Genomic DNA, 25,616 nt, shown 5'->3' with positions numbered 1-25,616 from the left:
GAGCAAACAAATGCTATATGTTCACCCCCTCTTCTGTATAGAATATCTTCTCTTTCCCCCCAATAAGTATTGTTTTGAAATAGATTTACATAAACATAAGCACTTGCCCGATTGCCCGGGGCAAGTAAGAGTTACAGTCGGGCAAGTGTTTTGAAGTAAAGACCAAAACTACTCGCCCAAATTGGGCAAGCAAAATTCTCACAGTAGAATGACCAAAATTAGAGTCGATATGATATACTGTATTGACCCTAATTTTGGTCATGGCAGGCAAGATAAAAAATGCAATAATAAAGTAGATCAGTTAATGTCGAAAGATAGAAAAATGTCAATGGTTTATAAAACCGCAAAACTTTCTTTTGGAGAGGTAAAACTTTTTTTTCAATGATTTTTTCGGGCAAGTGAAATAGATTTTTGGGCAAGTATATTCCAACTATTTGAAAATGTACTTGGCTGACTGGGCAAGTGCTTCTAAAAGTTTATGTAGCACACTGCATAAATATAAGTTTAAGAAATTTGACTCAAATCATTTTTCTCTTTATTCTTAATATATCAATGAATATATTTCTCAAATTTCTGGACTTTTAAAAGAAAGTGTTGCTTTCAGCAGTTCAATATTAATGTTTTCAAATTTCCATCATCATAGCCATCAATTATCAACAAGATTACCCTGCATAATGCACCGTAAACACTTTATCATCACAATTATCATTCATCAACATCATTGTTTTTTTTTTTTTCTCAGGCAGGCTTACAAATTAAATTTTAAAATGATTATATTTCCTTACTTCCATGTTGTTGGGTTTTTTTTTTTTTTGTGGGGGGAGTTGTTTTGTTTTGATTTTTAAGCATTTGTCATTATGTGAACTTGACAAAATACAGTTTGTATTCATTGTTACAATGACTATTTGTGTTGAGAAATTATTTAAACCCCTATACGTGTATGTAGAGGGGGAAAAGTAATAAAAGTGAAAGAAATTGTCATCATCATCGTAATTACATTATGAATTATTTGTAAAACTTTAAATTACTATTTCTCCACATTAGACTCAAAATTTTCTGCATATTATCATTGTGAAACTAAACAAATCTTTTCTGGTCATTTATCATAGCTCTTTGGAGAACAAGACAGACTGAAGATACGTCCGTTGATAAGGAGCTTCATGTGAAAACGACCCTGAGAGAACTAGCCATCTATCTGGTGTTCCTTGTTGTCATCTGTATTGGTAAGTATTTTAAAACCTAATGAAGGCAATAGTAAAGTCATAATTACCACTGATGGCGGTTATACTGTATTGTAGTTCAAATTATAAAATGACCCAGGTTAATAGTCAGTAGTCACATACATGTAGGCTATAAAGCTACTCTCCCAGCCTGCCCTGCATGGCATTTATACATGTACAATACGGTTTTATTTCTCCAGTCAAAATGCCTACATGTACATGTAGCCCCTCGGTAGAAGGCAGAAGGCCCTTACTCTTTTTTAAAGGTCAAGTCCACCCCAGAAAAATGTTGACTTGAATAAATAGGGGAAAATCAAACTAGCATAATGCTGAAAATTTCATCAAAATATGTAAATAAGAAAGTTATGACCTATTAAAGTTTCACTTATTTTGCACAAAACGTTACAACTCAGTGACAGTGACATGCAAATTAGACAGTCGATGATGTCCCTCACTCACTATTTCTTTTGTTTTTTATTGTTTGAATTACAGTATGGAAATTTTGCGGGATTTTGTAAAATGTTGATTTTTTTTAAGATGTCAAATTATTACATGTAGGTTTTTTCACACTTTAAAACTGTTCAATATTTCGCCCAATTTGAGGATCAGGACACAATATGCCTTTGATTTACAATGTATATTTCGTCATGTGTTCAATATCCATGTTTTGTGCTCAAATAAAAATGGAAATATCTATTTCCAACACAAATTCCTTTTCGGTTTTCCCATGAAACTGGCAGCATCAAAGGTCGCCACTAAAGGCTACAGTGCACCTGTGTATTCGTTTGTACACAATGTACTTCTTTAGAAATTGGAAGCTATTTGCATACATGTATGTGTTGTCTCTCCATTTTTTTTTACCTCCATGATGAAAGGATTGAACCCATAAACCTCATGTTCATGAGGCAGGTGCTCTACCACAATAGCCACCATGCCTATTTGAGTGATATGGATGAAATGATTACAGTATCTATGGCATGGCATTGTGTTTTGTGCAGTTTTTGTGTAGTAAGAAGACAATAATTTAGAGTGTTACACATGTAGCCATTTTGAAGGATGTTTATTTCTCTATGTAAATTGGATATATTTGAAAGTTCATTAATTACAAAATACCGCCTCATAATCTCCAATACATCACTTGATTAAATTTGAATCAGTCTTGCTCCAATGTCAGCTAGATTTGAAAAACAACTTTGTGGACTTTGTCGATCTACCAACTGAGCCAAAACACTTGATAATGGTACACAAAATGTCTTTTGTAACATGTTTTTTTCTACCACAGCACTCTACAGCACTTTGTTGATACATTTCCTCTACATGTATATACCCCACTGGATAAACTTCAAAGCAACTTTGAGAAGTAAAAAAGTTAATTAATTTCATAAAACTTGATTGAAGTACTGCATTTTTACGCGATGCTACTGTACGCCTTCATGTCTTTCCAAATTCTCCCATCAGAAGCACTCTCTCTTTTATTGCTGGCAGATCATACATTTTTAATGAGTTACGCACAGTTATATTCAACAACAACCTTTAAGGTGGTGCAAGGAGGGCTTGATGCAGACAAAAGGAGTCTTTCAGTGCATTCCCCCAAGACCTATTCCCAACCTCCTGGCTGTAGTATACATGCTTCAGGAAGGCCGAAATTGTGTCAGCCGACCCTTTTGAATAGTGGTGGTGACAACAATAGGTGGATTAGGGAACTAAATGTAGAAGAGGACTGTCTCTTTATTGGGGGAGAAAAGTCGATATGTAGTGGGGAATGGGGGCTGCTTGAAGGATTTGCATTATAATAGGGCTTTAGGAAGTAAGGACATACTGTAGGGAGAAAATGGATGAGTGTGATGTTTATGGAATCCCTTATTAGAGTTTGGATTACTGTACGTACATGTGATAAAAAGATCTGATGAGTGATTGTAATAGAATGAGTAATACACACATACTCAAAATTAATAGTCCATGGAAATATAGTGGTGCTCAAAAGTCAGTGAACCCTATAAATGAACATATAGTGTTCAAGTTCTGCCATGTTTTAAGATGTCTATTAAGATATCTAATTGTAAAGTCAGGTGATAGAATATGACATTTAATACAGTGTTTCTTTAGGCTTGCCAAACATTGTTGTCAGTCTACATTCAATAATCAGCGTGAATGAGTGTATAAACTTTGTGGTGGGGTACACTATTACTTTTGAGCACTAATGTATAAGCACGAGCTGGTTGTACATAGATGTATTTGTATTTGTATTTATTTGCTTATTTTCAAGCTTAGTTTGTATACACCTTGCTTTGTAAGTCCATGCTCATAGTTTAATTTGTTAAAAATAACATAAAATCTACACACATTCACTTTCCATTGATTTCACCGACTAATTTGCTCTAAGCCAAACAGATGCAAGAATTGCCAGTTTATAACAATTGGCAGTGAAAATCCCTGAAAAATTTCTTCTTGAAATGCTCTTCCATCATATTCATGTAGTTATTGGCAAACAAGTGTGACTTCGAAAATCTGTTTGCAATAACCGAGTTCTTGGAAGAAAGGGTGCAGTTTAGAGGGAAACCAAAAGACAACACACACGAACACTCTGAATTTACATAATTTGTTTGAATTATTTTTTAAAAATGAAGAGAGGGACAAATCCCAAATCATATTTAATCTATAATATTCTATACGGAGTTAGATCATATTCAATTCAAACTTCAAGTTATAAAGCAACTTTAACCCTTTCAAAAATTATTTCATTTGAAACAAGAAAAGAATTCATATATTGGGATGATCGAGAATATGTTTAAAGATACTGATACATGATCTTTACGTGTAGCTATTAAACCAATTGGTTGGAATAAAGCCCATAATAGTTCGACACATTTCTCTCTGCGTAATACTTGTCCCTGAACAATATTAGCAGCCAGAAATTAAAAATTCGATGCGAGGGGGAAGGGATCTCATGCGGGCATTATTGATCACCTTAGCAACGCCAAGCTGTATCCATGGATTCGCAGGCATCTGTAAATTTGATGCTCTCGTTTATTAACTGCTGTGTCGTGCGTGCGTTCAGCATACATGTAGTCTGGTGTTCAAAGACTGCTGTTCTAATTGAGAATAGACACTTAAATAATAATGAAATCATTGAGCCCTATGATGTGGTAGGGTGTATGGAAAATGTGTATGTTGCCGAAGAGAAATCTTTTTCAGCTGTACAGTGTATATATTTTTTCTCCACTTTTTTTGGGGTCAATTTGTCTGTTGTATTGGAAATCAACTGTTTCTTCAAAATGTTTGTTGGTTTTAAAATATGATAAGGATATGTACATGTACCTAATGGCTTATTCCATGTTGCCAAATGCTTTGTATTCATAAAGTTTGAAGTTGCTTTATGGATTATGTGTAAAAAAAAAGGTCTTTTCTCTGGAAATTTTGTTCCATCTACATGTACCTGTAGCTGATAAATTTTAATAATGAAATTAATGAGCAAAACAGTGTATACTGATTACATCATGGACATGGTGTAGCATGTAAATGTAGGACTATACTACTACCGGATATGTTTGTCCTAAGAGTAAAATTATGGCAATTAGGTTGATCATAAATTATCATATCTTGTTAAGTCGGGTACATGTAGCTTAATGGTCACAACATTTGCTCCTGTGGCAATGCTCCGGGCTTTATTTTCTCTAAGATACAGGGTTAGGGTTAGCGTTGCATTAGGGTTTTATGTTAGGTTTAGGATAGGGTATAGCGTTAAATCCTGGGTTGAAGTTGGTCTTATGAGTTATCTTATCTTATTCCACTAGCATGTGGATTTAACAGCAGAGCAGTTGTCACCGGAGCAAATATTATGGGACCAGCTGAATACCACAATTCCCTATAGATCTATACTTTCCATTTTTAAGAGAACAAATTTAAATTGCCACTATTCTACTTGTTGTCTACCAAATGACAATATAGCTGATTAGAAAGCGTGTTACCTTTAAATGCAGGTTGTTATGTTTTGTTTTGTTTTGTTCACCTGGATAGTCCCTACATGTATAATGTACATGTAGCAGCATTCTCTGAAAATCATTTTAAAACATGAGGCTTTATTTATGAAAAGTTTCTTCACTGATGAAATAATTAATGTCCACATTAAAAAGATTAATAGAGAAAAATATTATATTTCTTATTGGTATTTAACTACTTCTCAAACATAGAATGGGATGTCAGTTAGGCCTACATACCTAGCTTTCTGATCCATGTAATTCTTCATCAACACTTGGCCAACTTGCATTGAAGGACAAGTCCACCCCAACAAAAAGTTGATTTGAATATAAAGAGAAAAATCCGACAAGCATAACAATAACACTGAAAATTTCATCAAAATTGGATGTAAAATAAGAAAGTTATGACATTTTTATAGTCTCGCTTAATTTCGCAAAACAGTTAGATGCACATCTCGGTCGGTATGCAAATGAGGAGACTGATGACGTCATCCACTCACTATTTCTTTTGTATTTTATTAATATATGAAATATGAAATATTTTAATTTTTTCCTCATTGTCAAGTGAAACACCGATTAATTCCTCCCTGAACATGTGAAATTAGCATTGTTTAATATACATGTATGGTTCAGTCAAGTTGGATCTTATTGTCAGGTCTGTAAAAAAAATGAAATATTGTATATTTCAAACAGTGAGGGACATCATCGACCATCTCATTTGCATGTCACTGAGTTGTGCATATCACTGTTTTGTGAAAAATAAGTGAAACTTTAAAATGTCATAACTTTCTTTATATATTTTACATCTGATTTTAATGAAATTTTCAGTGTTATGCTAGTTTGATTTTTCTCTACAGATTTTATATTCAAATCAACATTTTTTCTGGATGGACTTGACCTTTAACTTGTTTTAAAGGGGCTTTATTCATACAAATTAAAAACTTTACCAAGAGTCTTAAACCCAGTAGGCTTTTAAATGTAGATTACATGTACATGTAAGTGCATCTTTCTAGCTTTGTTTAGTTTGGTTCGGTTAATACTAGGCCTAGTTAATACCGTATAAAAATCAAAACAATATTGTACAAATTTGTTTTCCTATTGAAATTATACTTTGTCACATGATCACGAATTGACCAATTGTTTATCTAGAATACTCATGAATATTCATAAGAGGGATATAAATCACTCTATTCAGAGCCATTGATATACATAATGGCTCTGTTCTTCCTAGAGGTCTAATCAAAGTAATATGAGATATAATAACATTTGAATTATTATGAATAAGAAGCAAAATAAACATCAACGTGTGGTAAAAACTATAGTTTGATAAACATTTTGTATTTTCTGGTTATAGACATGGAAACAAACCACTACAGAAATGATCAAACCCACAATAACATCAATTTGAGCAAGAAATACATCTAGAAACGTAAACGGAAAGTAGGATGCATTTTACATTAAACCTGATCGAACATATGGAAAAACGATCCTGCGCTCAGACTAGCGTGGTTTGTTGTATATAGAATGGCATTGATGCCGTCATACCGATCAAATACAGCGCTCAAATAATCAATCTATTGTAAGAAGCTTTTTGTGTCTGGTAATGAAATTTTATTGGACATTTGTTATTTGCCAACCCAATATCTGTCAGGGGTATTGATGGATGAATACATTTATTTTTAATGAAATTTCCAAGCATCAGCCAGTTAAATGAGGAAAACAGTCACCAGGCTAGATGTATCACAATGCAGATAACATTTCATATAATTTTATAAAGATGTGTTCTTTTGTATTCAGATTGATTGTGTTGAAAGGCTTGCAAATTTAATGCAATAGTAGTTCACATTTGGCATTAATCCCCAGCATTAATCTTTTGGTAATTGTCCTTGGGCAATATATACCTTATATCATGCATACTGCAGATTTGCATAATTGTATATAATTTATTTTCACATAATTTTATGTAATCCCCATTTCTGCCAGCTCTGTACTACATTTGATTTGATGATAGGATTGTGTGTTTAAAAAGGAATACCTTCATGGACAAGCAATATGTCTGAAAGTGAAACCATGCCCTGAAACAACAGGATTTTTTTTTTTGGGGGGGGGGGCACAATTTGGGGCAAAGTCAGACTGCGATAAAAATTACGATCTGAATTACACATGTGTTGAAAGAGAAATTTCAGAAGCATCTTTTGACCCTATTAAAGGACAGGCATATATTTACATACATGTACATGTATGGCCAATAGATAGGGATTAAAGAGTTTACATGTACATTGCAACGCATACATTCATAATTCCTAAGCTTCGTTATTCCGAAGGTTCGTTATTCCGAAGGTTCGTAATTCCGAAGGTTCATTAGTCCGAAAACGAAAGGAGGTTCGTAATTCCGAAGGTTCGTTAGTCCGAAAACGAAGTGAGGTTCGTAATTTCGAAGGTTCGTTAATCCGAAAACAAAATGAGGTTCGTTAGTCCGAAAACGAAATGATTAACGAACCTTATTTCGTTTTCGGACTAACGAACCTTCAGAACGACGAACCTTATTTCGTTTTCGGATTAACGAACCTTCGGAACAACGAACCTTATTTCGTTTTCGGATTAACGAACATTCGGAACATCGAACCTTAATTCGTTTTCGGATTATCGAACCTTCGGAATAACGCAACAAATGTTCGGATTAACGAACCCTTTTACGTTTTCGGATTAACGAACATCGAGGTATAGGCAATTTACGTGTTTCGGATTTACGAACCTTCGGAATTACAAAGTGTAACCCATTGTAAGATGAGATTGCAATCTCCCCCATTGTATTTCACTATTACATTCTTGCTTAGTGTCATTTTTTTGCACTTATACACTGTGATAATAATAATATAGAGTATTTCTAAAGCGCCAAATCCACATTGATTATGTGCTCAAGGTGCTGAAAATATACTTGGTATATTATTACCCCGGCTGTAGCTGAGCGGCCATATAGGCGCTAAAGCATTCAAGGAATAAATCCTACCGGGTACCCATTCACCTCACCTGGGTCGAGTGCAGCACAGGGTGGATAAATTTCTTGCCCAAGGAAATTACGCCATGGCTGGGATTTGAACCCACGACCCTCTGTTGCAAAGTCCGAAGGCTAATCCACTGGGCCACCACGCTCCACATTTATATATGAAAAATAATCATACCATCATTAGAAAGAGTATAAGATAAAAAGTTGCAACTGCTTTTGTGTGTCCCATGAATTCTTTTAATAGCTTCATGAACATAGCTCCTATGCCCTTTGATAGGAAACTGCTGGTAGCTATGAAACCAGTTAAAGGAAAATGAAAACCCTGGGAACAAGTTAACTTGTATTAAAAAAACTGAAAAAAAGAAACAAATCAAAGTTTGAGAATAATTGAACAAAAAGAAAATTGAGCAAAATGAGCAAAAACATATTTCAGTGTGCATAAGGGAGAGTTGCACTTGTGTGACATTACAAATCTTGGTCGCTTTGCCAAAGTGAGGATGTCCTTAACACATATTGATCTAGAAAATGATAAAAATTATGCTCATAACTTTCTTTTTTAATGCATGTATTTGTCCAATTGTTCTCAAACTTTCATTGATCTTTATATTCTTTGATTTTTTTTTCTGTTTCCTAAAAGCTAGCTTGTTCCTAGGATTTCATTCTCCTTTATGTGAGATCATGTTGTTGTAGGTCTATGCCCATGGTGAGATGTAGAGGGTCACCGGGCCGATCCTGCAGTTTGAATGATACGGTCTATACTGTGTATTTGAGTTTTTGTCAGACGTGTATCAATCAGATATGATTATTTACATCTGGGACCGACCTTTAACGTCACCATCCGAAAGACGTGACCAGGGCTCGAACCTCGAACCTCTGCATCAATTTGTAACTTCCCCACAGCTTGGATTACAGGCGCACGCCACAACGCCCAGTTGTATGAAATTGTTACATGTATCTATTGACCTTCATTTATGATTTACAGTGACTTTCGGCATGACAAGCTCTCACATGTACTACTACACCAAGGTGATGTCAGAGCTGTTTCTGGATTCCCAATTCCCTGATACCAAGAACACTTACCGAGGAATGACAACCATGCATGACTTCTGGAGAGTAAGTCCTTTTTTCATTATTACATCTATTTATTGAAAATATACCAATGAAAATCATCCAAAGTAATTAATCTGAGAATTTTCATTTCATATTTTGTTTTTTTTCCATTTCCCACTATTTGATTTTGTACATATTAATATTCAATTTCATACATACTGCTTGTAGGGTGTAGCCCCCCTATTAAAAAGATTCTTATGAATAGTATCAACTCCCAAAACACAAGTAGAATAAGATGACAAATTGAGCATAAAACCTGTTAAATTTAGACCATGTATACCAATAAAAATATCTACATGGCATAAAGAATAAGAATAGAAAAAAATAGATAAAATTCAAACCTATATTTATTTTTATAACGAAAATGTGCACAAAGAAAACCTTTCATTTTCGAGATTCCTTATTGAACAAAATTTCTTTGTTGTTCCTAATAGCTTTATAAACCAAACAAAGTTGGGGATCGTAATTTGAAATTGCTTGAGTTTCTTCTGCATTCAATCAAGTACTTGTCCTGGTTATTTTTATCAGTTCTGGCAAGATAAATATCATTTTAAAGCTTAGGATGTTCCTTTTCTAACTTGATAAAAATCAAAAATCAAAATCGGAAAATTCATTTTGTGCGACTTGTGTTGATTTTTAAATGTTGATGTTCAATAGGATCATGATTTGATTTTTGTTAAAAATAAAGTTGTTATATTCTTGTTGGAATGCTCCATTGGGAGTGGAAAAAGTGCATACATTATGTGTGGGCATCCAATGACCGAGGTAATAATTACAATGTATAGCACTTAGATACATGAAGTATGTCGTGCTATATGAATGTAATTATTTTAATATTAATTTTCTTTCCTCCAGTTTGCTGAGAACCCTTTGGTGGATGGCCTATACTGGGAAACATGGTACAACAATGAGAACGTGACCGAAGACGAACTTGGCTACATCTTCTACGAGAACAAACTACTGGGCGTGCCACGTATCCGGCAGCTGAAGGTTAAGAATGACTCCTGCATCGTCCATTCCGACTTTGAAGCGAACATCAACACCTGTTACGCCGGTTACTCTGAAAGCTTGGAAGATACACAAACCTTCGGCCTCAATAATGGTTCTGCGTAAGTAACTTCTGGGCCCCGTCTTACAAAGAATTCACCAAAATACCATGATCATCATCATTATCACAACCCCCATCATCCTCCTTATCATTAATATTAACATGCAATTTGAGCAATGATTGTGCACATCGAAAAAGAGTATTTTTACCAAGGTATTACTGCCTTTTTTTTTTTTTTAATCTTCAAGATTGTAATAACACAGGCATTATTTAAAGGTAGTGGCATCCTGTGGAGCGATAAAAGTACCTTATCCGAAATACATGAGTGCCATGCAAAATCTACCATTATTATCAGTACTCCATCATAATTATAAATGTCTTTATTCTTCTTTTTGATGATACAGCTGGGTATACAGCACAGAGGAGGATCTGGATGGTTCCGGTCACACTGGAATGATAACATCCTATGGAGGAGGCGGTTTCTATGCCGACCTCAAGAAGACCAAAGCGGAATCTCTGGACATCATCATGACCCTGAAAGACAACCTCTGGCTTGATCGAGGCACTAGGGTCGTTTTCGTTGACTTCACGGTCTACAATGCCAACATCAATTACTTCTGTATCATTCGGTAAGGTCAACCGAAATCAAATAACATTCTTTTTCATTCCCACTTCAACATTTTTTGCCTTGGTATTTTAATAAGGAAATAAAATCATGAGGAAAAATGTTTTTCTAAAACATGAAAAAAATCCTGAAAATGTATTGGGGAAGTGGGCATACTACTTGAGGTTTTAATTCCACAAATGATTAGGATGTGTCTTATTGCTCTAATTCACATGTACATGTATATGAATAGAACTACATCATCATCACGATCAAACAAATTAGTTCCATGATTTTTAATTTTCATGTGTATTAGGGGAAACATGGCATATACAAAGCAATTCAGATAGCGGCTATCTTGAAATTTAAAAAATAGAACACCCCTCTGTAATGTATTAAAGAAAGTGCAGATTAAAACAAGTTATGGAGTGCCCGATAAAGGGTCCAGCAGAGGGTTTATAGGTTTATAGAATTCTTTGCTTTTTTTAATTCCCTGCCCCCCATTAAATATCGCCTGACAAGATATGACCATGGTTAATTTTCCAAACTTTATTCTGCCCAAATTCATAGACTCACTGTGGAATACCCGCCGACTGGGGGCGCTATCCCATCCTACAAGTTTCGAACGGTGAAGCTGCTGCGATACGTGACGGCATTTGACTACTTTATCCTGTGCTGCGAGGGCATATTCTGTCTGTACATCCTCTATTACATGGTTGAGGAGATCTTGGAGATCAAGCGGCATCGTTGGGCTTACTTCAAGAGTAGCTGGAACTGTCTTGATGTCATCATCATCTTTGTAAGTACATGTAGTCGTAATGGAGGGGGGTGTTTCACAACAAGGTAAGTGTAACTTAGACGTGCTGGCGTGCACATTATATGTAATGTGCAATCTTATGTATTAGCGTGCAGTAATGTGCATCCTCTAATAGCATGATTTGACCAATGCGGTTCTGCCTTTTATATCACAGGCAACTTGGAATTTGAGTGCAATTCTAAGTCACACTTAAATCTTTGTGAAACACCCCCCCCCCCCCCCCCCCCCCCCCCGGTCTCGCATGATGTCATGTGTATCTTTAATATGAATAGTTCTGTAAGACTTGTCTTAAGACCAAACTTATCATTTTGTTGCTGTGCTGATGTGAAAATCAGCCCAACACTAACTCCAAGAAAGATCAACTCTGAACTCGAAATCTCCCAATGAGATCTTAAACCACATGTGGTGCACTCATCTTGTGCACTCTGAATGGAATTTTGAAGAAAAAAAAAATGGTCAAGGACAATACCTTACTGTAAATCTGCAATTAAAACAGGTAGTTTTCTAATATAAAAACTTTTCAATCATTTCATCCATTGTAACAACAGTGATTATAATCATTATTTTTTGCCTTTGTTTTCAGATCTCGATCGTTTGTGTGGCATTCAGCTGCTACCGTTATCTGACGGTGGCCAATCTCATTGAAGGACTGCTTGCCCAGCCTGATATTTATCCTGACTTTGAATACATGGGATACTGGCAAGATCTCTTTAATAACATCATTGCTGTCAATGTCTTCTTGGCTTGGATTAAGGTGAGAAATTTCTTTAAAAACTTAAGAATAATTTAAGACTTTAGTGTAATCGACTCTATGCATAATGGAAATTAGAAGTTATACATCAGATACAGAAATTAAGGACTTCTCCTGTAGATTTTCCCGGTCTTCTGGTAATTGACGATTATGTAGACAGTTTAAACTTGTGAAACTTTACGTGCATTGAGAAATGGAGGTTTTAAATCTTTCCCCCACCAAAACATGTCCAACAGATGTTTAAACCTTTCCACTGATTTAGCTATACCAAACAAAATATGCCACATTTTGTGTTTTGTCCCCCCAAATTTTTTTTGTAACATCTTTTTTTTTGTGTGTGTGTGGTCAGTATTAGAAAGGGTACAAAAATCACTGAATTGTAATCATTGATTTATTTTTTTCTTTGCAGACTTTCAAGTACATCAGTTTCAACAAGACTATGACCCAGCTGTCCTCCACCCTGTCCCGTTGTGCCAAGGATGTGGGAGGATTCACTGTCATGTTTGCCATCATCTTCATGGCCTACGCGCAGCTTGGTTACCTGGTCTTTGGGACGCAGATCAAGGACTTCAGCAGTATCGGTTCCTGCATGTAAGTTAACACTTCTGTAATCAATCGTTTTGTCGTAATCATTTTACAATGGAATAATTTCAATGTTTTCCATCAGAGCCTTTGACACTACACAATAAACTTTTACTGGGCCATGGAACAGACCTTTTTCGCCACACGGTTCATAAAAATAAGAATAGGCATTTCTTTCATAAGAACAGTTTAGTTCGCTGGCTCCGCAAATGTTACTTTATTACAGAAATTTGCCATTTTTATTCACAATTCTGGGGTCGGCAATCATCTTTTCTCTTTGAAAGCTAAAAATAAAGTCTTTGGTAAACAGTGAGTTACCTGTCTCCTCTGATGTAACGTTTGCTCTACAAATTACTATCATCATTAAATCATTTTTTTCTCCATCTTGTATACAGCTATACACTGTTCCGTATCGTCCTTGGAGATTTCAACTTCCATGAGTTGGAGGCTGCCAATCGATTCATGGGTCCCATCTTCTTCTTGACCTATGTGTTCGTGGTCTTCTTCGTTCTGTTGGTAAGTTCTTGATTCAGCAGTTATCAGTTGATTCCCAGAGTGACTGTTGTTTGCAATAACACTGTATATGCTACCCAAAAAAGTCATGCCAATTTTTAATGTACCGGTAGGCCTATTGCATTTGCATTCAATTCACCATTCTGTATAATGTGCGTCCAATTTGAACTTCTATTATGCAACACTTCTTATAGACAACAAAAAAAGATTAGTCCTTGAATAAAAAATTGTTAAAATAATAGTTTTTCCCCATTATAGAACATGTTCTTGGCCATCATCAGCAACACCTATTCTATATAATGTGTGATCCATTTGAACTTTTATTATGCAACGCTAATTATTGACAACAAAAAAAGATTGTCCTTAAATAAAAAATTGTTAAAATAATAGTTTTTCCCCATTATAGAACATGTTCTTGGCCATCATCAGCAACACCTATTCTATATAATGTGTGATCCATTTGAACTTCTATTATGCAACGCTAATTATTGACAACAAAAAAAGATTGTCCTTAAATAAAAAATTGTTAAAATAATAATTTTTCCCCATTATAGAACATGTTCTTGGCCATCATCAGCAACACCTATTCTATATAATGTGTGCTCATTTTGAACTTCTATTATGCAACACTAATTATTGACAACAAAAAAGATTGTCCTTAAATATAAAATTGTGAAGATAATGATTTTTCCCCATTATAGAACATGTTCTTGGCCATCATCAGCAACACCTATTCTATATAATGTGTGATCCATTTGAACTTCTATTATGCAACGCTAATTATTGACAACAAAAAAAGATTGTCCTTAAATAAAAAATTGTTAAAATAATAATTTTCCCCATTATAGAACATGTTCTTGGCCATCATCAGCAACACCTATTCTATATAATGTGTGCTCAATTTGAACTTCTATTATGCAACACTTCTTATAGACAACAAAAAAGATTAGCCCTTTTTGTTATGATTATGATATTTCCCCATTATAGAACATGTTCTTGGCCATCATCAACGACACCTACAGTGAAGTCAAGTCCGACATCGCCCTTCAGAAGTCCGAGTTCGAGATCACCGACTACTTCAAGAAGGGTTACGAGAAGATGGTCGGTAAGATCAATTTCAAGCGAGATAAGATCGCCGACATCCAGGAGGCCCTGGCTCATGCCGATCACAATGCCGATCAACATCTGGACTTTGATGAATGGCGTCAGGAACTCAAATGGTTAGTCCGGGATTCTGTACAACAAAGCCTACGCAATTGATTCTAGAATAGCTTTGTTATGATTGATTGCACTTACAACAATGAAGCATTAATCATGAAAAAAAAAGGATTAATTGTTAAGCTTTGTGTAACAAGACTCTTGGGAGAGTTCCATTTAGCATCTCGCAGATCTACCGGCCATTCTGCATTGGCAAAAAAAACCTCTAAATGTTAATCATTCTTGAATCTTATTTTGATGTTTTCGTAATTTATTTTACCACACACTCCTTTGGGTCCTATTGGAAATGCAGTTTCTTTCCTACTTTTTTGCAGAATCATTTGGAAGACTATTTCTAATCAATGGTGTGTCACTGATAACTGTTATAAGCTACTGAAATTTATGCACTTGATTGGTCGAGAGAACATTTTACTGAAAATCAAGACAAGATGCCTTCTGCGACAAACTATATGCTGTTCAATACTTAAAAAAAAAATGGATTTAGACTGGCGTATCCATTAACTTGTGGGGTTTTCGTAGCGTTGAGATGTTAGAATTTTGCACATTTTTTTTTTTGGCTAAGAAATCAGAAATTTGGCTCATCTGTAGTTTATTAAGGTTAGCAACATGAAGTTAAACACCTGTGCTTAACTCCCTTCGGTTTTTTTTTGCTGATATTGAATCTTTAGCCGTGGCCATGCCGATGCTGAGATTGAGGCTGTGTTTGCCAAGTACGATGTCGATGGCGATCGGGTCCTCGATGCTGAGGAGCAGATGAAGATGGCCCATGACTTGGAAGGCCAGAAGGTAATTAAGCATGTTGTCCATCTCAAGTTTGAATCATGTTATAAGCTAAAAAAATCATTGAATATGATTGGCCGAGAGGACTTTGAGCCATGGGTGGCTTTTCTTGTTCGCTGCTTTACATTATGTGCTGCTGTGCCGTTACTATATATAACTATTAGATCGATGCAGTGATGTTGTATGAAGGGCAATTCCATCAAATAATCCACCTTTCCGTACATGTGACCCTTATTTTGCTCCATCTTTAGTTTATTTCATGAACTACTCATGCCTATTGAGGGGGTGAATGTTCGGTGTACATACTTGAATGAATTTTCCTATTGCATTTTTGACAGGAAGTCTAAAAAAAAATGTAAAGAGGTTGAAAATATCAATATCTGTGAGAGAAAGCGTTCTGAAATGAAAAGGAATTGTTATATCAACAGAGATCTAGATCTGATATTTTCTTAGTTTAACCAAGTTTTGCATTGTGAACTAACTGAACTGAAACTGTTAAAAAATGAATCATGCTGATAATCGCTCATGCAGATAAAGCACACAGGAGCACTTGTATCATCATAGCTTGGAATAAGACTTATTTTGACTGAATACCTTGCTTATTTCTAACACAAACTCTGTTTCTTGACCTGTAAAAAATATGGAATAAGTGTTTTAATTTTCATCTCTCCTTAGACTGATCTGAACAATCAGCTGGCAGAGTTGGAAGACGCCAAGGCCAACCACCGTCCGACCACTGCCCGTAGCCGTGTGAGCATCAATGATGACGATGATGACGACGACGATGAGGAGGGTGGTGGTCGTCGTCGCGGTGGTGGTGGTGGTGGTGGTGGCGGCGGGGTTGCCTACGAGGAATTTGTTGTGTAAGTGATCATAAATAGAACTCCCTAATTTTGAGACCTTTGTGATCCCTGTCTGTGTATGTGATTTGAAAGCTGCTGAATATTTGAAATTTGCATGATGAACTAAAAGTTGCTTGAAAGCATGAATTTAAATCATGTTTTTATAGTTTATTCCAGTTGAAACTTCATTATATTTTTTCTCTGTAATTGATTGAAATCAGATGGTTTTATGTGTCTATTCCCAACAAAATCAGATGTCAGCATGTCAGAAAACTTCACAGGAATACAAAAAAACTATACCAACAAAAGTTCCAATAGTATGAAATCGATTTTTATGTTGTAATGCTACAACTATATCAAGGCAGCCACCCCCCCCCCTCCAAATGGTAAAGATAAACAGTAAATGTATTGGCGATTTATAGCACAAAATCTGATGTTAAAGGCATACTGGTAATAAACTTGATTAAATTTGCGAGAGATGGGAGGAGTTGATTTAATTGCAAACATATGGCTATGCATGTTTACTGTTGGTTTATTGTTTGCACTGTCATGGTCAAAATCTAAGGGGAAAGGCAATTTATTCACCTGTCTGCTGTGATTTTCTTAATGATAAGTATCACAAAGAATTTATTTTATTTTCATTTTGTCATTTCTTTGGAAATCCTTACAGTCTGTCCCGCCGTGTTGACCGTATGGAGCATTCCATCGGTAGCATCGTGTCCAAGATTGATGCCGTCTTGGTCAAGCTGGAAGCAATGGAACGAGCCAAGCTGAAACGTCGTGAGACCATGGGCAAACTGCTTGATTCTATCACTGAGGTAAGTGATTAGATTTCAAGCCTTTATCATTATCTTTGTCATTATCACTCAATATCAACCTTGTTAGTATCACCATCACTGCAATCTTTGTCAACAACATCATCATTATCATCGTGTTTATCATCCAGGGTTCCCACAGTCATGGAAAATCCTGGAAAAATTTGTGGTCATGGAAAGTCAGGGAAAAGTCAGGGAGTTGGGAAAATTTGTGAAAAGTCATGGAATTGCATTTACCTCTTGGCTATGGCAGCTTTCCAGTTTGTCGTGTCTCGCAACTCTCATACTTTGTGATCATAATCGGTGTTCATGATTTCCATTTTTCCAAGTTTTGTGACATCTCAAATTCTACATAACTCCTGGGACGTCACAGGAAGTCATGGAAAGCAGCAATTTTGGTCATGGAAATGTCATGGAATTCGGTTTTCAAATGTCTGTGGGAACCCTGTCGTCGTTACCATCATCATCAATATCATTTTCATCATCACTAATATCATCATTATCATTACCATCTTGATCTGTATCATCATCAACATCATCATCGTCATCATAATCACCACCACCATCATCATCATCACAATCATCATCATCATCACCATTACCATCACCATTACCATCATCATCATCGTCACCATTACCATCATTGTCATCTTCACCATTACCATCATTGATGGCATCATCATTATCACAGCAATTATTGTCATCCATATCAACCTCAACGTGCCAAATATGTTATAAGTATAACCTCTGCCTGTACAAAATATTTCATCTCGTACAGTATTTCATTCATTAAATTTCTATCTACACAAGCATTCATTTTCTTTTGCTTCTCATTCCTGCTAAATACAAATATACGTTTCTTGCTTTTTGCCTTCCAATCACATTTATTAGTTATATTATTATAAGATAATTATCATTCTTATTCATTGTATATATGCTTGCATGAAACCTATTTGCATGACTCCATTTCTTCATCATTACCCATGATCCTTTGCATGCCCTTTGACCTGATAAGGAGCGTGAAATCAAGATGGCTTACAAGCAAGGAACCGGAGGACTGCCGCGATCTTCTTCATCCGCATCTCAGTATAGTGAGATGGATGAAGATGAGGTAGAAAGAGTGTGTCTTAACATTACAGACTGATGTGACGTGATCATTTGGAACTAACATTGTGAGGGAGGGGTGAGAGAATGAAAGAGAGAGGGGAGGGGGACAAGAGACTGGTAACTGCCACAATCCTCGTGGAAGAGGGGATGGGGGTACAGATATGGATCATTATGAGTTGGCTGTACTGCTTATAATTGCTTGTATTGAAAATAAGGAGGAAAATGGGAGAGGTGAGAGATAGAAGGGGTGAAGGTAAAAGGAAGAAAGAAAATAAAGTGGATGATGAGGAGTAGGATCAGGTAGTAGAGGAGAAGAAGAATGAGGAGGAGAGGAGAGAGAAGAAGGAGATGAGAAACAGAGAATAAGAGCTTAACATTTCATAGGAGGAACCATCTGATCTTAATAAATGCTTGAATGACTAATCAATTCACCATTGGAATGATGTATCTTTGTATGCAATTTACTGATCAGTTTGTGCTAGTTACATGCTCATTTTCCCTTCCATTATTAAACAAAATTAACAAGTTTTTGCACCACTATGTAAAACAAATTCAAGAAAACAGTAAATGTATTGAAAATTCCATTAAAATCACAACGAACAGCTGAAAATTCTTTGTCGAAAATTGGTGAACCGGAACAGCAGATTGTCCTAAGTCTCAGAGCTGATCAAAAAAAAAAAGCAAATATGTTGTTTGTCCAGAGTCCAAGACAAAAACTGCTGTTTTGATTCATTAACACTCAACAAAGACTTCTTGGTAGCTCTTTGTCATGAAGGGCACTTGACAACACATTTTCTATGTTCCTGAAAGCGTTCTGCGTTGCGGTGCGAAAACCTCCCTATAGGTTCTCCCACTGTTTGACCTTGTGTTCAATTAAACTCTTTGGTATCTCACTCTCCCTCTTATTATTGTTCACTTTTGTTGCTGTTCTATCACCATTCAGGGATGCTAGAGTCTGCATTATTAAAATCCAATCTCCGGAGACCACAGAAATCTGTTTATCTTGAATGACACATGTTTTGCACATTATGGTTTGGATAAATAGTCTGGCCCATATTCTGAACTTGGGTTTGATTAAAACTCTGGGGACCATTTCATAGAGCTGTTCGTAAGTTAAAGTGACTTTAAGTATGACTGGTGATCCTTTTCTTGTGGTAAATGATGTTCACCGTTAAATTTCCATTGGTAATTATTTAGCGGGTTAGAAAGGTTCACCATTCATTCTTAAAGTCGCTCTTAACTTACAAACAGCTTTATGAAACACCCACCTGGTCTAACGTTGTGGGTCAACTATGGATAGCCAACTGTGACAAAAATATGTAACAGTTTAACAATTTATCAGCTCATTTGGCACTCGAATCATTCATAGTTGTCATGAAGTAATTACTGAAATTATTTTCTTCACCATTAATGCATGAGGAAAGAAGAAACTAGCCGTAACAAACACACAATGTAAACAAACTTGAATTTTTCAGCATCCCATAATTTTAGCGCAGTGTTGGGCCATGGTCCAAATGAAACCAACCTTCAGAATGCGGACCTATGGTTTAGGTGATTATTTGAATTATGGAAGGTCAACGTATGCAGACTCTACTGTAATTCATCTAATAATTATTGCATTTAAGTAATGAAAGACAGATAAAATAATGGCAGATAGAGAGGATGAAGGAAGAAGACAGAGAGTTGTATGAAATTGCATCATCTCACCTAATTTTGAATCAACTGGGCCCCGTCTTACAAAGAGTTGCGATTGGTCCAATCAATCACAACTATTGACGGCCAGCAACCTCAACATCTACATAGCATGTTTGTTCAAATTATTTTCTAGATAAAATGATGTATATTCATACAGTCGTCGTTCTCTTGAAGATTCGGTGTGATCCTCTGTTTACTAAGGAGATTTCAAATTTCCTGTAGAAAAAATTATGGTATGGATGGATTTCCATATACTTGAGATTGATTGGATCAATCATAACTCTTTGTAAGACGGGGCCTAATCTATTCTCTTCTTTGTACTCCTTCTTTCATATTTAGGATGAGCAAGGCAACGTTGACAAGCGTGAGAAGATGGAGAAGCTTGTCCGGGAGGAGCTGGAACGCTGGGACTCGGAAGCGTCCCTCTCCCAGGCCAGTCGCAGGGCTGGAAGCCGTCCCGGGAGCTCCCAGAGATCTCGCCCTCCCAGCTCTATCTCTCACCAAGTTGGACTCGCGGTAAGGGTTTGATGGTGGTTTGTGTACCCCGGTGGTTTATGTCCATGTAGTATACATTTGTACTTCCAGGGGGGTGTTTTCACAAAGATTTAAGTGTGACTTAGAGTCATGCTTAAACGCCAACGCCCGCGTGTTATATAACATGTAATCTGATGGATGGATACGCAGTTCTGCCTATCTTTGGCAAAAGGAAGCAAGTGACACATCAGTCAAATTTGAGTTATTGTTGTTTCTAAAACACCCTTTGTATGTTGCACGTTCAGGCAAAATTTGGGGGAAGAAACGATTGTCCTATGGAAAGATATTGAAGAAAATATGCTGTTAAATTGCATTGACACCTATGTAAATGCAAACACACATTGCTCATTGACAACAAATGATACTTTTGTAACATGCTTCCTTTTGCCAGAGTACGGCAGAGTAGTACGTGTCCCATGCGCATAATCTGAACAATGCGGTCATGCGTTACATACCACACACAACTGAAATTGTAGCCGTCTCTTTAAATTACACTAGAATCTTTGTGAAACACCCCCTTGTTTTGCAAAGTGTTTCCAGCATCTTATATAATAGCATTATTTTAGCAGGTTCAGAGCTTCGTCAACATGGCCAGCACACCTAAGATGTACACATCAACTTATGAGCTAAAGTCTTGAGGCACAATAACTGTTTTGTCTTTCTTGTTATTCAGCATTGATTTCCCTATAATTTTTTACATTTGTATCACTTATTTTACAGTTTAAATGCATTCATTACTGTTAACAATTTATATTTCTAATGTTTCATTCAAATATTAATCATGTGCAGCCCACAAGTCCTGGTACTTGGCGGATACCGGCACTATTTAATCCTCCATTTATCATATTATCTATCATAATCATTCTCACTCTTCTTATTACTATTATTACCATCATTATTAATACTCATTTCATAGCAAAATGACATGTTGAATATTCAGTCTACAGCCGTTTGAAGCTGCAATGAACTTTAACAATTACATTAAATATGTATCAGACTCCATCAGCTTCCTATGCAATTATGAATTAGCTCATTGTTAACGGTGATGTATATTTCTGTGTAGTAATGAACATACTAACAATACTTTTTGATGGCCTTACTTCACATGCTTGCGATGAATGATTATAGGCTCCGAGCAGTCGAGCTAGTCGTCGACCTTCAGCCACGTCGCAGCGATCATCCACTCAGGTTGCCTTGACGATGGATGTGAGTAGGTCACATGGTTGTTGTGTGTCCAATCACTGAGGGTGATCTTAATTTGCAATGTTTATATTAAAAGCTTTTGTATGATGAGTAATATTGATTTTTTTTTATGGATCAGTACTTAATTTAGTACTTTGATCATAAATGTTTGCCTAGCTAAGTACATTGTTTAGAGTTGTGTAATCTATTAAACAGCTGGAAGATTTTTCCATATTTTTTAGCTGTCTATTAATCCAGCTGTGCGCTATACGTCTGCTGCGTTCCAATTTTAATGATCACATTAAATCACAATATTATCAAATGCAGCGAGTAACTTTATCCTTCTTAATCTAAATTGATTGCAAAATGTAATCAATTTCAAATTTGCTACTTGATACAGATAGATCAGTTGAAATCAATTGTAAGGCAATATATGATTGATTACAGAACCTAGATGAAGTTTAGTGCAAGTTTCTTGCAAAGCCCCTTTACATTTTTATAACTAACTTGCACCTCTGTTGTTGTTGTTTTTTTTAACACTTTTTACCATTAACCATAGTTTGACATTTTGAAATGCAGTGAATTTGTGATAATTGGGTTCTGGGCCCTGTTGCATAAAATTTACCGTTATGTTAACTTTGCCATCCTATGGTGACTTGTATGGAATCCTTGCTTTTGATTGGCTGTTGATCAGCGTTACCATGGTAGTTACCATTGGATGGCAAAGTTACCATAGTAGTAACTTTTATGCTACGGGGCCCTGGTAGACCTACAACAGGATTTCAAATGTGACCGAATAGATGCCATAGTGTCATTGCAGGGAATAATTTTGCTTTACAAATTTGAATAGCATTTTCGGTCATAAGAGAAAAGCTCTCAACTAAGTAATGTACAGTCCTATGTAAAAATATGCTACCGTATACAAAAGACTTAATGCATAGCAGTCTTTCAAAAATGTGGAGCAAAGTGCGATGTGATACCAGGAAAATTATTCCCTGCATTAGGGAGAGTAGGGAAAATATTTAAAATGACAGAAAATAAGATGCAACCTGTGTGTATACAGTACTTTGTAATGCACTGCAAATTCCATTGCTGTAGTGTGGCTACCCAAGACAACTGAGCATTCAGGAATTAACATTCTCAGTGTATGTACATTCATATTAATATCTTGAAAATATGTGGAAAACTGTAAAATGCATGTCTCGCATTTGAAGCCAATATTCTTTTGCAAACGTATACAGTACAACAAAGTCAATTCCTGCAGTTTGAATGATAAAAATGGCAAATAAATTGTGTTTGTTCATAAAAGAAGTGTGCTGTGTGGTCATTGCAATGCTAAGCTTTAAAAATAAAATGTGTTTCTCTCATGTAAGTGATAATACTACCAAGGTTTTCCAACTATGGTATCATTCTTTGATTTCCACGTTTATGTTGAGATATGTGTAGCAGAGACTGATAGGAAATGTTTAATATTGCATTTTACTCAATACATTTCATTTATTTCCTTTTCAAGTTTATGCATTGCCATATTTTTCTCTCCATTTTCCTTTCCCCTTATGTTTTTTTTTTCATCCTTTAGGACAGCAACAAGGCTGATGATTCTGAGGAGTCCCCTCGCGCTGCTTCTAATGCTTCCACCCTGCGTCCAGGCTCACAGGCACGTTCGGTCTCACAACTGAGCAAGCGTGCTCCCTCCGAGGCCCGCTCGGTCTCTCAGATGAGCAAACGAGCCCCGTCCGAGGCTCGCTCTGTCTCGCAGATGAGTGAACGGGCCCCGTCCGAGGCTCGCTCTGTCTCGCAGATGAGTGAACGGGCCCCGTCCGAGGCTCGCTCTGTCTCGCAAATGAGCGAACGGGCCCCATCGGAGGCTCGCACCGAATCGCAGATGAGCGAGCGTGCCCCGTCCGAGGCCCGTTCGCGCGCTGCCTCTTCTCGCGCATCCTCTCGCGCTACCACTGCCAAGTCAACAGCATCCCGGGCGTTCAGTCCTCGTTCAGACTCAGTCATGTCGGCTGTAAGTTCCTCTAACTTGACAAGAGTGGTGTGGGTTGCAGTTGCACCGAGCTAATACAGAGAACATCACTTTATCATGCACATGAACAAACCCTTCTTGAATCACTTTGTCTTTCCAGTTTAATGTAAAAGTTTGTGCTTCTGAATCCAGGGGTTTTACACCGTCAGCACTACTAATGTAATTTTGCTTGTTTTATTCTAACATTTTGCACGTGTACAGTATTTTTCATCCTAATTATATTTTGATAGCAGCAATTGTCGCTTGCACCGACGTCTTGCACCGAGTTTTGTCTCAACGTCATGCAAGAGATTGGATGATTATGTTCACAGTGGAGTGTGTCTCTTGATCAATAAAGATTGTTTGAAATAAATAAATGGCCCTGCCTGACAGGAGCAAGTCTCCCTTGTATTACTGTATGGAGAATCATCTCATTGTGATACAATAGATTGTATGATGATATGCTGGAGTTGCATCAAGGAATGTTGCTCAGAAAATCAGATCAATTGTGCTTCACGGTCTACAGACCTTTTGTGATACCTCGGTCCCAAACCTGGCTCCTAACTGTTTCTGAACCAGCATCTACAAGCCAACACGAAATCTATACAATAAAGTCATTTTTTTTTCAGAATTTTGAAAACGACTGTAGGCATCACACTATCCAGGGCTCCGTAACACAAGGTTAGCGATAAATCGCTAATTTGAAAGAGCAATTCTGATTGGTTCCTAGTCAATCTACTGAGCAAAATGCGCTTGCAACAATGATCTTGATTTATTGATTGATCACTAACCTGGGGCCCAGGTATTTAGTCAGTTTCACACACACACACAAAAAAGAACTTTTCTGCCCTTTTACTGATATGAAGCTCACTTTTTTTACTCACGTTGCACAAATATTTTGATTTGCTTTCATCTATTTTATGATTTCCTCAAGTGAAGCTGATGATCTATTTAATGAAATATTGAGTGTCTATTAACTTTCACATTTTTCTCTGCACTTTTAACAGTTATTGTAAAGTTGTGAGTAAAGTAATGTATGATACATGAACACCTTGTTTACCTATGACTTTATGACCCCCCCCCCCCCTTGATCTCCTTATTTGCATACACAGTATGCTAGGCTTTATTCTTCCTCTTATTCCAGGGTTCCCAGCCCATCAGGGAAATCAAGGAAAATCATTTTACTTTTTTCCAGTCAGGGAAAAATCAGGGAATTTGATTTAAAAAATACCTCAAATCAGGGAATCATGCCTCAAATGAGGGAGAAATTAGGAAATTTTGATCAGCCCAAAAGTCGAAAGCACATCAGACTGTTATATTTTGTTGCATATCAAATCGACATCCATTGAATGTCTGGTTATGGTGGTACTAATAAGTTTTACATTATTTTGTACTGAAAATTCATGTAATCTACTGCAACAACTTAAAACTAAAAACATGCGAACTGGGAACGGGTTTGAATAATTATCAGGGAATTTTTTAACTTCATCAGGGAAAATCAGGGAATTTTGTTTTCCTGAAAAGCTGGGAACCCTGTTATTCTTTCTTCTTTTCTCTTTTGGAATTTAGTTTGCACCATATACTGTGTCTCATTCTTCCCCTGCCCGATAAATGATGTATTCTGGCACTTGGGAACCACACTTAGGGAGAAAAATAATCAAACAAAATATATCCTGAATTATCTTGCAACATACCGTGTCTTCGAATTTGCATAGACTCAAGCATTATTACATTGTCATAAAAACAATGTGATCATAGTAAAAAGAAAAAAATTCTGTATTAAATTTGAAAGGATATGGGAGT

General features: G+C 36.4%; 1 protein-coding gene across 4 annotated transcripts in view; it reads left to right on the top strand.

Annotated features, from left to right (window-relative positions):
* LOC129281168 (polycystin-2-like protein 1) overlaps positions 1-25,616 on the top strand; it is a 35,828-nt gene that overhangs the window by 4,849 nt on the left and 5,363 nt on the right. Inside the window, exons 2-17 of one of the 4 annotated variants that reach the window (XM_064112921.1) lie at positions 1,110-1,223; positions 9,187-9,317; positions 10,170-10,423; positions 10,767-10,991; positions 11,537-11,765; positions 12,367-12,537; positions 12,944-13,125; positions 13,512-13,632; positions 14,617-14,849; positions 15,516-15,633; positions 16,303-16,490; positions 17,140-17,287; positions 18,300-18,395; positions 20,426-20,602; positions 21,749-21,826; positions 23,382-23,816. In XM_064112921.1, the coding sequence (XP_063968991.1) occupies positions 1,110-1,223; positions 9,187-9,317; positions 10,170-10,423; positions 10,767-10,991; positions 11,537-11,765; positions 12,367-12,537; positions 12,944-13,125; positions 13,512-13,632; positions 14,617-14,849; positions 15,516-15,633; positions 16,303-16,490; positions 17,140-17,287; positions 18,300-18,395; positions 20,426-20,602; positions 21,749-21,826; positions 23,382-23,816 (2,900 nt within the window). The remainder of the gene's footprint in view (positions 1-1,109; positions 1,224-9,186; positions 9,318-10,169; positions 10,424-10,766; positions 10,992-11,536; positions 11,766-12,366; positions 12,538-12,943; positions 13,126-13,511; positions 13,633-14,616; positions 14,850-15,515; positions 15,634-16,302; positions 16,491-17,139; positions 17,288-18,299; positions 18,396-20,425; positions 20,603-21,748; positions 21,827-23,381; positions 23,817-25,616) is intronic. The other 3 variants (XM_064112922.1, XM_054917112.2, XM_064112923.1) reach the window with 3 other exon arrangements.

The sequence above is a fragment of the Lytechinus pictus genome, chromosome 18, assembly GCF_037042905.1.
Source record: "Lytechinus pictus isolate F3 Inbred chromosome 18, Lp3.0, whole genome shotgun sequence".
Taxonomy (NCBI): Eukaryota; Metazoa; Echinodermata; class Echinoidea; order Temnopleuroida; family Toxopneustidae; genus Lytechinus; species Lytechinus pictus.
This window is presented reverse-complemented; position numbering and strand designations above follow the sequence as displayed.